This window comes from Notolepis coatsorum (genome assembly GCF_963971535.1).
Source record: "Notolepis coatsorum genome assembly, chromosome: 15".
NCBI lineage: Eukaryota > Metazoa > Chordata > Actinopteri > Aulopiformes > Paralepididae > Notolepis > Notolepis coatsorum.
The window spans coordinates 7559044-7579438 of record NC_140179.1 but is presented as its reverse complement, the minus strand read 5'-3'; the positions used below and the strand labels follow the sequence as shown (position 1 = coordinate 7579438).

Sequence of the window (20395 nt, the reverse complement as noted above, 5' to 3'; positions counted from 1 at the left end):
ACAAAGTATACAAACCTAATAATACTTGAGTAAAGTACAAATCCCCAAAAACAGTACTTAAGTATTGTAACAAAGTACAATTACTCAAGTACTTTACACCCCTGGGCTTACCTCGCATAGGCTACCTTTGAAGATAGAAACGGTAACGCCATCAAACAGCGCCGTCTAGGCAGAAGAGCCACGCTTGTTATTACACTGTTTATTGGGGTTTCTTTGGACTGATGTGTGTGTTGGGGGTGAGTGAGGATAGGGGGGGGGGGGGGGGGTTGCTACTGCTGGCCACACCTCAGGCTCTGCCAAGAGTGGTCTGAGAAAAGTGCAGTATAATAAGTTACTATATTGTTATATATATATATACCAGCGCCTGAGGGGGATAATACACTCGTCAACCTTTTGGGGAACATTGTTCAACAATGTTGGATGAGAATAGCAGCCCCTCCCCTATATACCCCACCCAACTCCAGCCCACCGGACTTGAGACGAAAAGTGTAAACAAAGTGTAGTACCAAGAGGGGCTGTTTCGGCTAGAGGTCACTGTTTGATGGCATTACAGATTCTACCTTTAAGAATGTTTCCGATCTTAAGGCTTGTCCCGTTTCTGTGCCACAAACACTTGATCTAACTGTAAATACCTAATGACCCATGAAACACATCCCTTCCCTCTGGACTATTAGAATGTATTGACTTTTATGATATATTTTTAATGCGATATATATACTATATTTTACTGTCTTACGTTTTTATTTCATGCATCTATGGTACTGAAATATGGACCTCTTGTAATGTCTGTGTTTCCTAGAGGAGGCATGGGGAAGATGTACAGGTATGTGATACTCTGTACTTATTACCAGTATAGGATTTGCTTTTATCTTGAGAATGAAAACAAACTGCACATTTAGCACATAACTCTGTTGATATTGTACATATCCACGTGGAATCTGATCTTCAGTGACCTAGAGCCCTTGTTCTAGTGAGGTCATGCTCCTCAAGAGGTCTTTGATTGCCTTATGTCAAAAGCTAAATTAAAGCCATTCCATTGATGTTCCATATTGTATTGTTTCCATCAGTTGCCATATTAGGATACTTTGATTGCAATAAAAGACAATAAATTGCGAGATGCTGGTATGTCTTAAATTTGTTATGCAACTTCTACAGTCAATTTCGCAGAGTATATTTTACTCAAACTGAGTATATTTTACTCAAACTGAGTACATTTGACTCAAACTGAGTAAAATTGTACTCAGTTTGAGTACAATGTTGTCAGTTTGAGTAAAATTTACTCTGCGAAATTTACTGTACATGCATGAGCACACACACACACACACACACACACACACACTCATTTCAAACCATTATTTAAATTTGAAAGGCAACTGAGGTTTCCCTCATTTACAGTCACGTCAAGTGTACATACAGAAATAAGCCCAAAAAAAAGGCATATCAAATCACACAGCATATACAGTACAATCATAACAATTAAAGGACGACAATCAATTAAAACGTACAACTTGATTGACAATGGTCAGAGGGGAGAATATCAAGCTAGGACTGTTTAGTCATACTTAGACGGTTAGACCCTCAAAACTTATAAATAAAAACTATTAATAGTTTTTATTCTATTTTATCTAGGCCTGAATGCAAGCATCAGACACATGTATTGACTTTTAATTTATGTCATAATCATAAAAGCCAAACAAATATATCTGAATGAATGAATGAATGAATGAATGAATGAAAACTTTATTAACAGATTGCAGAATGGGTACAGTACAGTACGGCTCAATACACACAATTGTTAAGGGGATGCAGACCAGAGAAAGACTTTCATCTTGTTTACATCAGGGTCCCCCATTTTCAATTCATAGTGAGATCTGACATTTTATTTGATCTAGGCCTGAATTCAAGCATCATACACATGTATTGACTTTTAATTTATGTCATATCATAAAAGCCAAAAAATACATTATGTTTTTCTTATAGCTTTGAGTCCTTCTGCCTGGTGTGTAGCCTAAACCAGGGAAACAGCGACCTCCACTGGACAAACAAAGCGAAAGTAAAAACCGGATCATTTCCTCGAAGTCTTCCACGGTGACGGTGCGACGTGGCGAAGTTCTTCTTCTCGGTCGAAATAACAATGACTTCTTTAAAGTTTAACAGCGTGTTGTTGGAGATTTCTGAGCAGCTTGGAGCAAAGCTGGACCAGATGAAGTTCCTCTGCAGTCACAGTGACCTGGTGGGGAGGAACCGGCTCGAGAAGATCGACACCGGCTACAAACTGTTCCAAGTTCTGATGGAGAGAAACAAACTGGGACCCGACGACACGGTTCTGCTGTGTTCCCTTCTAAAGGACATACACCGGGAGGATCTGGTGGAGAGAATAACCAACTATGAAAGTAATTTCGCTTCTGGGTTACCTAATAATCAACCGGACGAAAGGGAAACAGGTATGGACTTATTTGTATGTACTTAAGTTAAATATGTATTTGTACTTGGGTGTTATTGCACAATGCACATAACGCAAATACCTGCTTTTTTATTCTGTTAATTGTTGCTTTTTATAACTTTATGCTGTGGAGCAAACGGAGCGTAAAAATCCCATTGTACTTGTTGCATTATTATGGCAAATACAAGTACAACTAGGCCTCTATCTGAATCGTAAAAAAAAAAAAAAAAGTAGGCCTAGCTGCTTTCTAGCCTATACTACTAGCTGTCATACTCCAACTCAACCGCTGGATGTCGCTCTTATGTCAGGAGATATATCCAGGTTTAAGGGTCACTCGTTTGTTGTATTGAGGGAGGCTACCTATTTATCATTTTGTATCGATTTATATGATTAATATTACTGTTGTAAACTGATTGATTGAAAACGTTATTAACAGATTGCAGAATGGGTACAGTACAGTACAGCTCAATACACACAATTGTTAAGGGGATGCAGACCAGAGAAAGACTTTCGTCTTGTTTACATCAGGGTCCCCCATTTAACACTGTAATTGCATTAAAGCGAAACACCACCCAAATTAAGAATTCAAATGTATTTCCATGGCCTAGGAAAGTTCAGTGGATGTTTGTGAACATGATCTGCTATACCTGTATACGTCCCAAAGCCATAAACCAGAGAAGTAGGAATCAAACTTGTGATAAAGTCTGGCTTTATCCGGCTTCAAGTTTAGCACAAATGTATGGAATTGGACCACTACGGTAGCCTATCTTAAAACCCTGGGAGAGGTGTTTTTGGCCAACAGCTAGCCTAGCTGGTCCATATCCACTTCCATTAATGCTAAGCTAGGCTAGAGAGGAAATCGGTATCTATCTTCTTGTCTGACTAGAAAACGATATGCGGCGTATTACCCATAACGTTGGTGCAAGACCGACGGCTTCTCGGTTACAGTGGGTGACAATATTGTCACAAGGAAAGATGAAATTACCTACCTGGGTTCCATCCTAGAGGCTAATCTTTCCTGTGACAAAATGGCATCCAATGTAATAAAAAAAAGTCAACCAACAAACTCGATTCTTGTACCGGATCTCCTCTCTGGTAAACAAGAATACCCTGAAGACTCTGGCAGGAGCACTCATTCAAGGGTACTACGACTATGCTTGCACCTCATGGTACCAAAGCACCTCAAAGTCAAAGGCACTAAAAACAAATTACAAACATCTCAAAACAAACTAGTCAGACTACTGCTTGACCTTACTCCTAGAACCCACCTCACCCCTGCCCACTTTGACAACCTAGGATGGCTTAGAGTAGACGACAGAGTACAGCAATTTGCAATGGGCCTGGTCTACAAGATACACTACACGACCAAGGTACCCATGTACATGTCAAAATACTTCCCAAAGGTCAGTGAATACCACGATCACAACACCAGAGGGAGCTCCACAAATCATGTTAAACCCAGATTCGGCTCAAACAAGGGACTAAACACGTTTTGCAATTATGCCACATCAATGTGGAACGCCCTACCCAAAGCTGTAAAGGAATGTGAATCACTACCCACTTTCAAAAACACTCTCAAAGAACACCTACGGGTGACTGCAATTCGAAACTGGCCCCTACAAATGTCCTAACCCAGTTGTACAGTAAATGACCAAGTATGGCTTTTTCAGTATTCCAATGTACAGTGTACAGTGTACAAACTCCATTGGAAGTTAAAAAAAAAAAAAAAATAGTCTACTGTTCAGCCACAGGGAGTCTGGCCGGTATTGCACCTTCTCGAATTCATAGAGTAGTAGGGTAGATCTGCAGTGCCGCTCGGCGACCTTGAATAGGTTATTAAAATGGAATAAAAGCAATAACAACTTGCCACAGATGTATCCGTGCCTCTATCCACAACCGTTGGAATCTAAACACGGAGATATACGTCCTTGGGCGCCATTGTGTTAACAATTGTATGTATTGAACTGTACTGTACCCATTCTTCAATCTGTTAATAAACTTTTCAATCAATCATGTTCCTTTTTATAATAATAATAAACTTTATTTGTAGTATAGCACCTTTCATACAAGAATTGCAGCTCAAAGTGTGCTTCACAGCAGTAAAACATAGGCATAACATTCGCACACAATTGGCAGATCAAGAGCAATGCATAAAGTGTGCAGGCATAAAATCTGCACACTTTATTTATCAAACTGAGTAAAATTGTACTCACTTGGCCTCAAATGGACTCAGTTTGAGTAAAATTTACTCTGCGAAATTTACTGTGTAGAAGGTCCTGGGTTCGATTCACGCTTGGGGACCAGGTTGCCGCGTTGCCAGGTACTGTCACGTTTTAAACTCGGATACGTGAAAGTTGTAATAAGATATTTAAAGATAAAAGCGATGAAACACTTTTGACGGTATTTATTATAAAAAGTGAATAAGCAAGGTACAATTGAAATCTTGTCATGTATAAAAGAAAATGCAGTCAAGTCATTGTCCCGTCAGTACAGTCCGTCCGTCCAGTCAGTCAGTGTAGCAGTCTCCTCCAGTCCGTGAAGCAGAGAGGCGACCGTCGGTTGTGTGATAGTAAAGGGTTAACCTTCTGTCGTGTGGCAGTGAAAGGGTTAACGACGTCTTCCTCCGGAGCTCAATATGCACATTATGTCCCTATATTCCTCTGCAGGCAAACTGGACATCGCCACGGAGGTGATCGTGGAGACGCTGGGAAGGTCCTGGCGTAAGATGGGCCGCAAGTTGGGTCTAAGCGAGCCGAAGCTGGACTCCGTCTCTAAGAGGCATCCTACGGATCTGGAGGAGACGGTGAGGGAGCTGCTGAAGGAGTGGAGGAAAGGACGGGGATCCGAGGCCCAGGCGAAGGACCTCGTTCAGGCCCTGAGAGACTGTCAACACAACCTCACAGCAGACAACGTGGAGCAGAAACTGCTGGAACTGGAAGACACCTTGCTACCAGACGGCAATGGAGATGCAGAGGCAAACGTAGGCTAGTCCCTTGTTTACAATGATTGTGTGTAGGCGACAGTGAGGTAGAACAGTCATCTGGTAATCTGGAGGTTCCCGGTTCGATTCCCACTCCTCCCGGGCAGCGTGTTGAAGTGTCCTTGAGCAAGACACTTAACCCCTAACTGCTCCCGATGAGCAGGTTGGCACCTTGCATAATCGCCTCTGTCTGTGAATGTGTGAGTGACTGTGAGGAACAAAGCGCTTTGGATAAAAGCTGTTGTATAAATGCACCATTGGCATTTGCCGCATTTTTATATTGACTGTTAAATGCTGTCAATGGCCTGCTAGGGAATATTGTCTGGGTGCGTCTATACTTTCGACAACAAATTTGTGTTTCTGCGTTCGAGTTTTGCGCTCTGATTGGCCAGGTCATGTGACATGTGCGCCAATCGTGGGAAGGCAAGTTCTGCGCCTATTTCCGGGTCGAACAGCCTGCAAACTAGGGCTGGGCGATAAAACGATAACGATAACTATTGCGATAAATTATTTCCTCGAAATAAACATGAAACGTGGTCGCAAAGTTTCGATATATCGATTTTCCAAGCTTGGATATGAGCACACGCACTAACAACCAATCAGTGAAGGAGATGGCCGACAGCGGAAGAAGACCCGGAAGGAGACCCGGAGGTAGGACTCAACAACAAGGCTGGCTAGGCTATTTAGCTTGCACGGCGCTATTTTATATATTTACGTGCCGAGTGGGTGTGTGGTGTGAATTCTGAGGCCACGTTTATAGTAGTGTGGGGTATACAGTGGACGTCGTTGCAATGTATTGGGCGGAAGAGAGTATTTTAGGGTCATATTTAGTACATTGTCATGGAATACACCGCTTAGAAACAACAGGCTGGCTATGATAATTAGCTTGCACGGCGCTATTTTATATATTTACGTAGCACACACATCCACACGCACACACTCACTTTAAACAAACACACTGTAGCACCCACTACACACACTTTATAGCACACACCCACTTTAAACAAACACACTGTAGCACCCACTCCCCACACTTTATATTTATGGATGAAGGATTGCACTACAACTCGTACACCTTACTGTAAATTGTACCTAAAATTGTACCTCATCCCATTTCTGCTTTGCACTAGATAGTACTGTACATTAGTACACTGCATAGTTGTGTATTGTATATTATATGGTAACTCAGAACATTGTACATATGTCTATACCGAACAACTGTGACCTCATTTTCTTCTTCTAAATTCATGCTATATTATGTTATTATGTTATTTGATACTATCTTGTCTAGCACAGTCTCTGGAGCGTAACAGTAAGAAGCATTTTGTATGAAAGTATTCTGTACTTCTGTATGACAACTATTAAAGAACTTGAACTTGAACTTGAACTCGAGTATGTGTGGCGTGAATTCTGAGGCCACGTCGTTTATAGTAGTGTGGGGTATACAGTGGACGTCGTTGCAATGTATTGGGCGGAAGAGAGTATTTTAGGGTAATATTTAGTACATTGTCATGAGATACTCCGCTTGTCGGCTAACTGCTAACGTGCGCGGACTGATGACGACATCAACTCGACTCTCGAGACATTCGCAGCAGCATAAGAAGTTAATTAAACTTGACAGACATTATATCGACGATAATTATCGATATCGAGTTATATGAAAATAATTTTATAATTTTATCGCGATAACGTTTTTGGCCATATCGCCCAGCCCTACTGCAAACTACCTAACGCCTAGTTTATCACTGGTTAAGCTTAGGCGACTTTTTCACAGTTGGTTAAGGTTAGAGTCTGGAATCAGGGCAGGCGTTCTATCGCCCTGCTCTAAGACAAACTCTAACCTTAACCAACTTCGAAAGAGCGCCTAAGCTTAACCATCCAAAAACTTGCGGTCCCACGATTGGGCGTACATGTCACATGACCTGGCCAATCAGAGACGCGGAAACACGACTGTTGTCGAAAGTATTCAGGCTGTCTGGGTAGCTGATGCGGCTGGATAGCCAACGAGCTACAGAAATAATAGGCTTATGGCTGACTTGAGATCAGTTATCTATGGCTCTATTGCAGGGGTTCTCTAGGGCTGTACCGAATGTCATTTTTTAACATTCGAAGCTTCGATTGAAGTATTCGAACAAAGCTTTGAATGTCTATAAAAAAGAAATTAACTTTTTTTTTACTAAATCCTCAATTTGAATAAAGTGATTAATCTGATTAAATGAGTCTTTTTCTTTTATTAAATCAAGTTTCTTTAATGAATATAACTCATCAGTTTCGTCAACATAAATAATCCAATAAGGGCACGGTTGGTATGAAAGTGATGGTGACGTCTTATAGTATAATATTATAATATTAGTTCACACGCACAATATATGCTTACCTAGGATTTGACTTGATTCAACAACAAATCAGTCGGAGCAATGACAAGCCGAAAACTGTCGAAATTGTAGTTATTTGAAGTTTGGATATTTTTTTTTACGACTGAGGTAGGTAAATTAAATTTCTTGAGACTAAAGTACCGAAAAAAGGTACCGTTGGGTACCGGTATTAGGGGTGGGACGATACATCGATCCAGATCAATACATCGATGTAATTATCAACAATCGAATCGGATCGATGCGATGTAATAAGATCGATTCATATCGATACTCTTATTTTGAAAATCCTGTGGCGAGTCTCATATCCGCCCAAGAACAACAGCAGTAGCTCCGTGTGTGTAGATGTTACAGCATAGCATTCTCCCTTTCTGTGTGTGTGTGTGTGCGCGAGTCTTTGGAAAGACCAGATGAGGTCAGAGGAGTTTGATGTTTAAATGTTATTTAAACATAAACAATATAATACATAATAAATGTAGGCCTATACATGATCATGCAACATCAACAAATTGTTGTAGGAACGGTTTGGGAGAGGGAGGTTGTGAGTTTTGAGTTCCAAAAAATGTAGCTTAAAGTTTAAAGCTCAATATATCAAAACGTGGCACTTTACAGTGAACAGGAGGTCTATTTGTATTAAAAACAATAGATTGATTTTCCTTTAAATGTCTGGAAGAGCTCAAAAATACAAATGTCAAATGATATTTTCATTACCTTTTTTTTGTTGATCTAAATGTTACTGATTGTGTTAAATGGGCATATGATATCATCTCATATCGATCGCAGGCACCTGAATCTAATCGTATCGTATTGTATCGTGAGAGACTTTGTGATATCGGCAAATATCGTATCGTTGTCCAAAGAATTGATATCATATCGTATCATGATGAAACTGGTGATTCCCACCCCTAACCGGTATCGGTTCAAATGTGAAAGGTACCCATCCCTACTGTTCAGCCTGTTTACTCACAGCACTAGAGTCCGTTCAGCCTGTTTACTCAGCTAATAAGACGACAGTTAACACTCAGTTAACTTTGACAGCCTTTATTTCTAGATTTATTTATCTAGAAGTATTTAATCGGAATCCGTATTGTAGTTGATGAATCTAGTAATCCATGCACGAAAACAATTGTATTTTTCAGCAAATCTCTTGGTTACAACGCAAAAGCTAGCAAGGCATTGTTATGTTAATACGATAATGTATTTACAATGATTTCTATTTGGCCAAACAAAACCAGTCTTGACTTTTGGGAGAGAGGGAGGAACCTGTGTCCTCGTCGTCCTCCAGTGGTCAGAAAAGTTATTGCCCCTTTTTAAAGGTGAATGCCACCCATTTTAAGAATGTACATGTTCTTCCTGTGCCCCAGGTCTGTTCAGTCAGTGTGTGTGAACACGCACCATTCCCCTGAAGCTAGAAAGTGCACTACCCTCCCATACTGACTTAACCCTTTCACTGCAGCACTATCAAATGGTTAACCCTTTCACTGCGACAATACACAGAAGGTTAACCCTTTCACTGCCACACGACAGCATGTTAACCGTCGGTAGTGTGATAGTAAAGGGTTAACCTTCTGTAGTGTGGCAGTGAAAGGGTTCAAATGCTTGTGTGAGCTCTTGCACCAAATACTGATTGAACTGTCCTGGGGCACAATAAGAACATTTGTGAATTCTTTAAAATGGGTGGCATTCCCCTTATTTTTTTTATTTATCTATTTTAATCAAATTGGTCTCAGCAAAATAGTAATAACTTTGTTTCTTTCTGTATTACAGACGCAGACAAATTTCACACCTGAAATAGTGAAGAAAGAATATGCAAACACTGATAAGTAACTATATTTAATTACATTTTCTTTTCATTTCCCAGCTGTCTTTATTTAAAATTGGCCAGCTTGGTTAGTAAATGTTACATAGGAGAGCGTCTTTAAATAGACATCTAAAGGGGACATATTATGGAAAATGGCTTTTGCTTCGTCTTTATATGGATTTGGCTCCCGTCTGAAATGTTATTTAGGAAAAATGACATAATGACATGTAAATAAGTACATATTATAAGTAGGGATGTTCGATATTGTCCAACTCTTCCAAATTTCCGATACCGATATATGCGGGGTTCCCCCCCCCCAAAAAACTGAATAATTTCAGGTAATTAACATTACTTATTACATGGCGTTTTCACATTCGCCGAAATGCTTGCTTGTGATTGGTCAATAGCCCCCCGACAGCGGTCATTATTAGACAATAATGACCGCTGTGGGACAATAATGACCGATGTGCGCAGCTGTTCGCAATCAAGCCCACATCAGTGCAGCCAATCAGACACACCTGCCGCGGCTCCACTGACAGCGGAGTGTGTGTGAGTCTGACGATAGCCTACTTTTCAAAACTACTGCTTAAGTTACATCCACAATGGCCAGTGTTGAGGACTTTGACATTAATTTCGATTTAAATTACGAATGGTCCCCCCCGGCAAAAAAAAGTAAGACAACGAAAAAAATTACAACCGGTCACGTTAAGGTTGCGAAAGCAGCCACGGAGACAGGCACTATAGTCCAGTCATTATATGAAAAAACCTAGGACAAATTGCAACAGTAGCAAACTCAACTGATTTTGTATCCTCATTATGTCCTTAGTGAGGGAAAAAAAGTCCCAATGAATCCCATCATGGGAAAGTTTTGAAAACGACCTATATATATTCATATCGAAAAATGCCTGTTATAACATAGTGGTGAAAATTTTACTTTTAGATATCACTATAAAAACTCACAAGCTGATTACACACACAAAGACAAGAAAAAAAGTCAATCACAACTTCATTGAATTATTCTGTTTACTCATGCAAATCACACATTATCTTATTTGATATGCACCAATTAGCATACACGCCAGAACTAATCAAAACATTTGATAAAGAAATTTTTTTCTTCTTGGAATATTAGTAGATAGGCTCTGTGGAGCTCAGTCCACGAGGATGGGGCTCAAGGGTTTATGTCCGTGGGGATAGGTCCATGGAGATGGGTTTTTTTTATAATAGGCGGAAACTACATATTTGTACAGCATGCAAAACACTACATGATTCTTGCACAAAACTACATGGGCTTAACATAAATTTGGTATGTCTGTATAGGGGAGGCTTGTAGGTACCCATGTAACCCATTTCCATTAACATATATTGAGGTAGAAGGCCAAGGGACCATTTGAAAAATGGTGATGGACATATTTCCCTCCCCAAAAAATCGTCTTAACTTTGAATAATTAGGTATGTAGCCCCCTTTCCAATGAGGTAACATGACATGGTTGGTCTCATTGGAAACCCGAGGTTGTCTAGAATCAAATGGTATCTTGATTCAACAACAAATCAGTCGGAGCAATGACAAGCCGAAAACTGTCGAAATTGTAGTTATTTGAAGTTTGGATATTTTTTTTTACGACTGAGGTAGGTAAATTAAATTTCTTGAGACTAAAGTACCGAAAAAAGGTACCGTTGGGTACCGGTATCGGTTCAAATGTGAAAGGTACCCATCCCTACTGTTCAGCCTGTTTACTCACAGCACTAGAGTCCGTTCAGCCTGTTTACTCAGCTAATAAGACGACAGTTAACACTCAGTTAACTTTGACAGCCTTTATTTCTAGATTTATTTATCTAGAAGTATTTAATCGGAATCCGTATTGTAGTTGATGAATCTAGTAATCCATGCACGAAAACAATTGTATTTTTCAGCAAATCTCTTGGTTACAACGCAAAAGCTAGCAAGGCATTGTTATGTTAATACGATAATGTATTTACAATGATTTCTATTTGGCCAAACAAAACCAGTCTTGACTTTTGGGAGAGAGGGAGGAACCTGTGTCCTCGTCGTCCTCCAGTGGTCAGAAAAGTTATTGCCCCTTTTTAAAGGTGAATGCCACCCATTTTAAGAATGTACATGTTCTTCCTGTGCCCCAGGTCTGTTCAGTCAGTGTGTGTGAACACGCACCATTCCCCTGAAGCTAGAAAGTGCACTACCCTCCCATACTGACTTAACCCTTTCACTGCAGCACTATCAAATGGTTAACCCTTTCACTGCGACAATACACAGAAGGTTAACCCTTTCACTGCCACACGACAGCATGTTAACCGTCGGTAGTGTGATAGTAAAGGGTTAACCTTCTGTAGTGTGGCAGTGAAAGGGTTCAAATGCTTGTGTGAGCTCTTGCACCAAATACTGATTGAACTGTCCTGGGGCACAATAAGAACATTTGTGAATTCTTTAAAATGGGTGGCATTCCCCTTATTTTTTTTATTTATCTATTTTAATCAAATTGGTCTCAGCAAAATAGTAATAACTTTGTTTCTTTCTGTATTACAGACGCAGACAAATTTCACACCTGAAATAGTGAAGAAAGAATATGCAAACACTGATAAGTAACTATATTTAATTACATTTTCTTTTCATTTCCCAGCTGTCTTTATTTAAAATTGGCCAGCTTGGTTAGTAAATGTTACATAGGAGAGCGTCTTTAAATAGACATCTAAAGGGGACATATTATGGAAAATGGCTTTTGCTTCGTCTTTATATGGATTTGGCTCCCGTCTGAAATGTTATTTAGGAAAAATGACATAATGACATGTAAATAAGTACATATTATAAGTAGGGATGTTCGATATTGTCCAACTCTTCCAAATTTCCGATACCGATATATGCGGGGTTTCCCCCCCCCAAAAAACTGAATAATTTCAGGTAATTAACATTACTTATTACATGGCGTTTTCACATTCGCCGAAATGCTTGCTTGTGATTGGTCAATAGCCCCCCGACAGCGGTCATTATTAGACAATAATGACCGCTGTGGGACAATAATGACCGATGTGCGCAGCTGTTCGCAATCAAGCCCACATCAGTGCAGCCAATCAGACACACCTGCCGCGGCTCCACTGACAGCGGAGTGTGTGTGAGTCTGACGATAGCCTACTTTTCAAAACTACTGCTTAAGTTACATCCACAATGGCCAGTGTTGAGGACTTTGACATTAATTTCGATTTAAATTACGAATGGTCCCCCCCGGCAAAAAAAAGTAAGACAACGAAAAAAATTACAACCGGTCACGTTAAGGTTGCGAAAGCAGCCACGGAGACAGGCACTATAGTCCAGTCATTATATGAAAAAACCTAGGACAAATTGCAACAGTAGCAAACTCAACTGATTTTGTATCCTCATTATGTCCTTAGTGAGGGAAAAAAAGTCCCAATGAATCCCATCATGGGAAAGTTTTGAAAACGACCTATATATATTCATATCGAAAAATGCCTGTTATAACATAGTGGTGAAAATTTTACTTTTAGATATCACTATAAAAACTCACAAGCTGATTACACACACAAAGACAAGAAAAAAAGTCAATCACAACTTCATTGAATTATTCTGTTTACTCATGCAAATCACACATTATCTTATTTGATATGCACCAATTAGCATACACGCCAGAACTAATCAAAACATTTGATAAAGAAATTTTTTTCTTCTTGGAATATTAGTAGATAGGCTCTGTGGAGCTCAGTCCACGAGGATGGGGCTCAAGGGTTTATGTCCGTGGGGATAGGTCCATGGAGATGGGTTTTTTTATAATAGGCGGAAACTACATATTTGTACAGCATGCAAAACACTACATGATTCTTGCACAAAACTACATGGGCTTAACATAAATTTGGTATGTCTGTATAGGGGAGGCTTGTAGGTACCCATGTAACCCATTTCCATTAACATATATTGAGGTAGAAGGCCAAGGGACCATTTGAAAAATGGTGATGGACATATTTCCCTCCCCAAAAAATCGTCTTAACTTTGAATAATTAGGTATGTAGCCCCCTTTCCAATGAGGTAACATGACATGGTTGGTCTCATTGGAAACCCGAGGTTGTCTAGAATCAAATGGTATCTTTACTTTTGAGCTACCTCAAAATTTGAACGCGTCACAATCTCTGAAAGACAGTGTCGTCAGTGATCCTGCCAGCAATCAAGTACATTGAAAAAAAACACATTTCCCATGATGGGATTCCTTGGGACTTTTTTTCTCTCACTAAAGACATATTGATGATACAAAATCAGTTGAGTTTGCTAATGTTGCAATTTGTCCTAGGTTTAGCCTAATTCTGGCCTATAATGACTGGACTATAGGGGTAACAAAACATTGAAAAAAAACACATTTCCCATGATGGGATTCCTTGGGACTTTTTTTCTCTCACTAAAGACATATTGAGAATACAAAATCAGTTGAGTTTGCTAATGTTGCAATTTGTCCTAGGTTTAGCCTAATTCTGGCCTATAATGACTGGACTACTAAGAGACATCGAGATGTCGGTGAAAATGAGGTGGATCAAATTGAAGAGGACCGACATGAGTCCGTAATTAAAAAGCTGCGTAAAAATGGCCAAGACACCAGCCGACACCATCCTGGCATCACCACAGCGGACATGGCCATCCTGCGCACGTCCAGTGTGTTGGCACCAACTTCGGCGACTGGACTTGTGCGCAAAGTGTGGTTTGACATTCAATTACAGCTGGCCAGGAGGGGACGAGAGGGAACGAGGGAGATGAGAAGAGATTCCTTCCAGCTGAAAGTAGACGAGAACGGAAAAGAATATTTTGTCCTGACTCACAACATTGAGTCAAAAAACCACAAAGACGCCAGGGATCCCTGCAAGGAGATGTACAGAGGAACAATGTTTTCAACGCCCGGCGACCCCACCTGTCCCGTGGCCAGTCTAAAAAAATATCTCTCCCTGTTACCCTCTTGTGCTACTGCCCTTTTCCACCATCCGCTGAGGAGACCACAGCATGAATTAAACACAGAGTCAGTGTGGTACTCCAAGGAGCCTATGGGGCATAATCATATAGGCCAAATGATGCCCACCATCAGCCTCGCAGCCGGACTCTCGCAGCGTTATACCAACCACTGCCTGCGGATCACGGCTGTGCAGCGCCTGTCCGAGGCAGGTCTCGACACCAGGGAGATCATGACAGTGACCGGGCATAGGTGTAAGGGAAGTCTAAAGTCCTACTGGACCCCCTCCACCACAGACAGGGAGAAATGGAGCAATATCCTGTCTGGTGAGTGCTATGCCTATAACATCCTACTTACTATTTATTTAACAGCCATCACAAAATTGCCAGCAAACTGATGTCTATGTGTTTTAGGTACGCAAAATAAAAGTGGACGCGCCAGTCCTCCAGCCGTGGTGTCCTCCCCCGGGAACAGAAACGCTGGTAAGTAGGCTATAGTAACCCAGTACAAGGATATGCCTACCTTTCCTATATGTTGCATAGAAAACTTATGTTATATTATTTGTGTTGTAGGTGCGGAAAGACCTGAACCAGCCCCACCAGAGCGCACAGAGACGGGCCTGAACATGATTGTCCCGACGAACGCCCCCCTCAACTGGTCCAATTTCACCATAAATGGAAATGTCCAAATAAATTACCAGAAATGAGACCACGCTGTTAATTTTTTTTGTTAGTAAGTTAGCCATGTAATAAGTGGGGAGCAATCAAGCATTTAGATTGCAGTCATGAAAGCTGCTCAGCATAATTATGCACAGCTGCCTGCATTCAATCAGTGCATTTGATCTCGTCTTGTCGATTTTGTAAAATGAATTAGGTATATTGTTAGTAAGTTAGCCATGTAATAAGCGGGATAATGTATAGCCTACTCGGTCATTGTCGCAAAATAATTGACCTTCACTACGTTTAAAACACCTCGGCGCGGCTCGAATTGCCTTAACTGAGAACTGTAAGTCACAGTAACTGAACATATTTGAGGTGACTCCACTAGAGAACCTTAAGTCACAGTAACTGAACATATTTGAATTGCCTTAGCTGAGAACTGTAAGTCACAGTAACTGAACATATTTGAGTTGCCTCCACTTGAGAACCTTAAGTCACAGTAACTGAACATATTTGAACTGCCTTAACTGAGAACTGTAAGTCACAGTAACTGAACATATTTGAGTTGACTCCACTTGAGAACTGTACTGTAGAGGATATAGCGTTAGTGTATTTATTAGTATTGGACAGGCAAGAGGAGCAGAGAAGAAGGAGAAAGTGTGTGTTGAAGAGGCCTAAATATGGCACACCACTAGTGTAGTATAAGAACTGAGGAGGGAAGAAATACGCCAAGAAAGAAGAAGAAGAGACCATCAAAAGAATTGCGGAGGGCAGTAATACGCCACGATGCGTCTACACTGCCGGAAATTCTAAAGAAGAAGAAGAAGAAGAAGAAGAAGAAGATCTCATTGTGCATCTTGAAACAGGACTAATCAGTCCTGTTCAGACAGATGGACTAAACAACACATAGACTGAAGCCTGCATTTCTCAAACAAGATGCCCAAGGTGAGTGTCCACAACGGCTAGCTAGCTGTCCGCGCGGGGAAATTGTGAAGGTGTGGGTGATGCCTGTGCACCGCCGGCCAACGGGAGGCCTATAGCTTATTGCCAGCGGAAGAGTGCTCCCGAGTGCTTCCGCGTTTTCCCTGATTGGCTGCGACACGCCCCGCGCCAGCGCGGCAGCCGCAGAGCGGAGCGGAGCGGCAGAGCTTGCGGCATTATGTAGCCGTAATCCCTGATGATTTTCATTCGACGCTTAGCTCACTTGCTATGCCGCCGTGCTGTGGATCCTGCGGTCCAAGTTCGATTCCCTTCAATTTTTTTTTTTTTTAACATGCATTCTTTCGCCGGTTAAGTTTAGGCATGTTAACTTTAAGCATTGTTTAGGAGTTGGTTATGGTTAAGGTTAGGCATTGTTTCGGAGTTGGTTGGTTAGAAGGGTTAAGTTTAGGCGCTGTTAAGGAGCTGGTTAAGGTTAGTTTGTCTTAGAGAATGGCAATATTCTTTTGGAGTTGGTTATGGTTAAGGTTAAGGTTAAGGTTAGGCATTGTTTCGGAGTTGCTTAAGGTTAGAAGGGTTAAGTTTAGGTGCTGTTAAGGAGCTGGTTAAGGTTAGAGTTTGTCTTAGAGAATGTCAATAGACAGCCTATTTCCGCACTGCCGCTCTCTCGCGCTGCCGCGGTCACATGGGCGTCGCAGCCAATCAGGGAAAACGCGGAAGCACGCGACGCACTCTTCCGCTGGCAATAAGCTACACGCCAACGGGAGAGGATCTATGAATTGTTGAATAGATACACAAATGTTCTAGAATGTCTATGACATCATACTGTGACATCACAAATGGTCTAGAATGTTCTATTATGACATCATACTGTGACATCACAAATGTTTTAGAATGTGCTATTGTGACATCATACTGTGACATCACAAATGTTCTAGAATGTTCTGCCATGCATTCCTTATGACCAACATTTCTTGTTTAAAGTCGAACTTTCCAAAAAGTTATAGCAACTCGAGTTGGACCAAGCCGGGTGTTTTATTTTTTTTACTCCACTTTTTCTTGGGCAGGGTCTTGGGCTCTCTCCGGTGGGTGGCTCTCTTCTCAATGGTGCCTATCAAAGGTGCTGGTCCTTTTTTGTTTTTTCTTGTAGCCTTCTAAGCTGCTTCGTTAGGTTAGAGTATTTTCGGGACTGGATTTCCAGTTGATCTTTTGTCGCCCTCAGTTTTGACATCAGTGAGGTTATAGTTGCCTTCCTTTTTCTTCCTGCTTTGGGGGTGGAGGTCTGCTCTAGTGTTGGGCAGTTCAAAGGTGGCTCGGGAGGGCTTGGTACTACCTGGACATCCTGCATCCTCCTTTTTCTTCTTGCTTGGGGGGTGGACGTCTGCTCTGGTGTTGGGCAGTGTGATGGCAGTTCTGGAGGGCTTGGTGGTACCGGTAGGCCTCCCTCTTGCTCCGGTACCTGTGCAGCATCTGGCTCATTGATGGAGGGAGGGGTCAAATCCAAGATGGCATTCAGTGTTTTCTATTTAGCATAATGCCTGTTCGAATTTTAATGACAAAGTTATGTGATGTGTTACCAAATTCTCATTGCCGAAAGAGAAGTTCTCATTACCGAAACACCCATTAATTAAAATGTTGCGGTATATGAGAAGGATGAGAGGAGTTAGCATTTTTAGCTAACAATGGAGAAGCCATGATGACATCGGCAAAAAAATGTCATGGCACATGTTAGGAATGTATTAACCTTTGTATTGATCAAATATTGATGATAAAAACTTTTTTCAAACAAGTAATACTTCATGTTTCAGCAATGAGAATCAATTTTGTCGTGTACAAGGGCTGAAGCGGGAAGTTAGAACTTTTAAGTGTTAACCATTGAGGTGACTTCACTTACCTTGTAGCCATCTTCTAGCTTGTCTTCTTTGTGATGCATCATGGGACAATAAAACTTTATTTAAAAAAATACTGTAGTCTTAACAGGAAGGTGAAAACTGTTGCGGAGAATGAGAACTGCATCCATGGACATTATGTTTTCCACAAAAAAATCATTAATTTGTAAATGTAATTGTATAATTCATCAGAATTTCCTTGATGACACAAATAAATAAACAATATTAATAAAGTTTTAGAGAAACATTTTGAGTTTATTAAATATAAAATTAAGTCAATGGTCCATAGAAATCAATGTGGACGCATTGCGCTAATGAGAATTTAATCACAAAATGTACTAAAATATTAAAATAATTAATTGTTATGAGTAAACAACTCATTGTACAAGAAAGAGCAAATTTGTATCTGTAATATTATGTTTTGTTTACTTGAATAAATGCTAACCTTTATTTAGAAAAGATCACGGCCATGGTAAATCATTGATTTCATGAGAATGACCCAACTGAGGTGACTGATAAACTACAATTGTCTCATCCCTCACCAGGCTGGGAGCGAGATGCGCGGTGTCCAAATGGTGCGGGCTCTGCTGCTGCTGCCGCGCTTCTTCTGGACGGCACTCATGCTGTGGCTCATGGATTTCCTGTGGATTAGGAAAAAAGTGCTGCTAAAAATGGGCAAGGAGGACGGTCCCGACGATCCGCCGCTGTGCGTGTCCGACGCCAACAAAATGTTTACCCTGGAGTCTCTCCGGTCCGTGTGGTACGGTCAAACAATAGACTTTTTCAAATCCGTGCACCTCGGGTACACGGCACCCAACACCGAGGTGATCCTCCTCCAGGCGCAGAGGAGGGTTCGGATTCTAGACTATATGAAAGGGAGAAGACCACTCATCCTGAACTTTGGTAGTTGCTCCTGACCACCGTTCATGGAGCGCTTAGCTGCATTTCACGGCGTCGCCAGCCAGTACGCAGACATCGCAGACTCTTTACTTGTATATATTGAAGAGGCGCATCCGACGGACGGGTGGGTGACCTCGGACGCTCCTCATCAGATCCGCAAACACCTCTGTTTGGAGGACAGACTGAAAGCCGCTCAGCTGTGGCTCTCAGTAGTGCCTGGGAGCAACGTTGTGGTGGATAATATGGACAACGACGCGTTGGAGGCGTATGGAGCCTATTCAGAGAGGCTTTACATTTTGAGGGACAAGAGGGTGGTGTATCAAGGGGGCAGGGGTCCAGAGTTCTACCGAATCTCCGAGCTTCGAGACTGGCTCGAGCAATTAAACAGGAGAGAAGGGAAAAAGAAAAAGAAGAAAAAAAATAAAGGAAAACAAAAATTATTCAATATTAAAAACGATTGAGTTGGACTGTTATATGTTGTTCTTGTCATATATTTTACTCTAGTGTTCTTGTGAAGTTCTGTTTTTAAAGGGTAAGACCAGGAAACCGATACTGATGTTCTGACACGGGAGTAGGATACTGTTGGCACGAGGTTGTCCTCAATGATCAATTGCCAAACCTTGTAAACGGTGGTATGTTTCATTGAACAAATGTTTTGTTTAATAAATGTGAGGTACACAACGATTGAATCACGTCTCTGCGATGGAACACAATGTGAAAGTTCTTCTTGTCTCTTGTTCTTCTTTAGTTGCAGTTATTTGCTTGCACTTCCACCATAAGCAATTCCACACTGCTAACCTGATCGATTGATTTAAATTCATTCATTCGTTCATTATTTATCAGTTGGTCATTTTTTTTGTTGATTTTGAGATTGTTATATTTTGCTTCCTAAACATGTCTTAAAAAAACGTCTAACACACATTTAGTTGTTTATTTTACTTCATTTTGCCTTATTGCATCCATAAATGTGCACATATTTAATGGGGAAGTGCCTCATTTGCATATATAAACATAAAATTCAGAAAACTTGCAATATATTTTTTCTTAGTTTATATAACAAACTGGTAAAGTTTCATAGTGATATCTATTCAAATATGTTTGCCTCATTTGCATATTTAAACATACAATTTCAGAAAACTTGTAATACAAAAAAGTCTTGTCTTAATATAAGTAATCAACTGGGGAAGTTTCATTGTGATATCTTAAATCTTTTACCCTATTCACCTGTAGTGTCTCGCCGTAAGGAAAGTTGGCTGACCAAAAAAGACAAAATATCACAAATTCACAACTGCAGTAGCCTACTGTGCACAAGTGTGACAAAATCACCAATGCACCAGTGGTGGTTTCCCTCCCTTGGTGGATTTTATTTGTCAAATCAGTTGTGCAATAGTCACTTTTGGTGAGTTGTTTCTTTTTTTTTTTTTTTATTATTGATCTTTTTTCCCCTCCATTTTCCT

At 40.8% G+C, this 20395-nt stretch overlaps 1 protein-coding gene and 1 pseudogene across 2 annotated transcripts; both read left to right on the top strand.

The window, feature by feature from the left end:
- Positions 1–2101: 2101 nt before the first annotated feature.
- fadd (Fas (tnfrsf6)-associated via death domain) lies at positions 2102–15257 on the top strand (the record flags this gene model as incomplete). The annotated part of the gene is made up of 6 exons (XM_084330536.1): positions 2102–2444; positions 5110–5423; positions 9563–9618; positions 14072–14877; positions 14965–15033; positions 15124–15257. The coding sequence occupies exons 1-6, from the start codon at positions 2135–2137 to the stop codon at positions 15255–15257; spliced, it is 1689 nt and encodes a 562-aa protein (XP_084186662.1). The 5' UTR covers positions 2102–2134.
- Positions 15258–15653: 396 nt separating this feature from the next.
- LOC311241406 (thyroxine 5-deiodinase-like) lies at positions 15654–19559 on the top strand (annotated as a pseudogene). Its single transcript, XR_014620989.1, has 2 exons — positions 15654–16155; positions 18584–19559. The product of XR_014620989.1 is annotated as a thyroxine 5-deiodinase-like (transcript).
- The last annotated feature ends 836 nt before the right edge of the window (positions 19560–20395 follow it).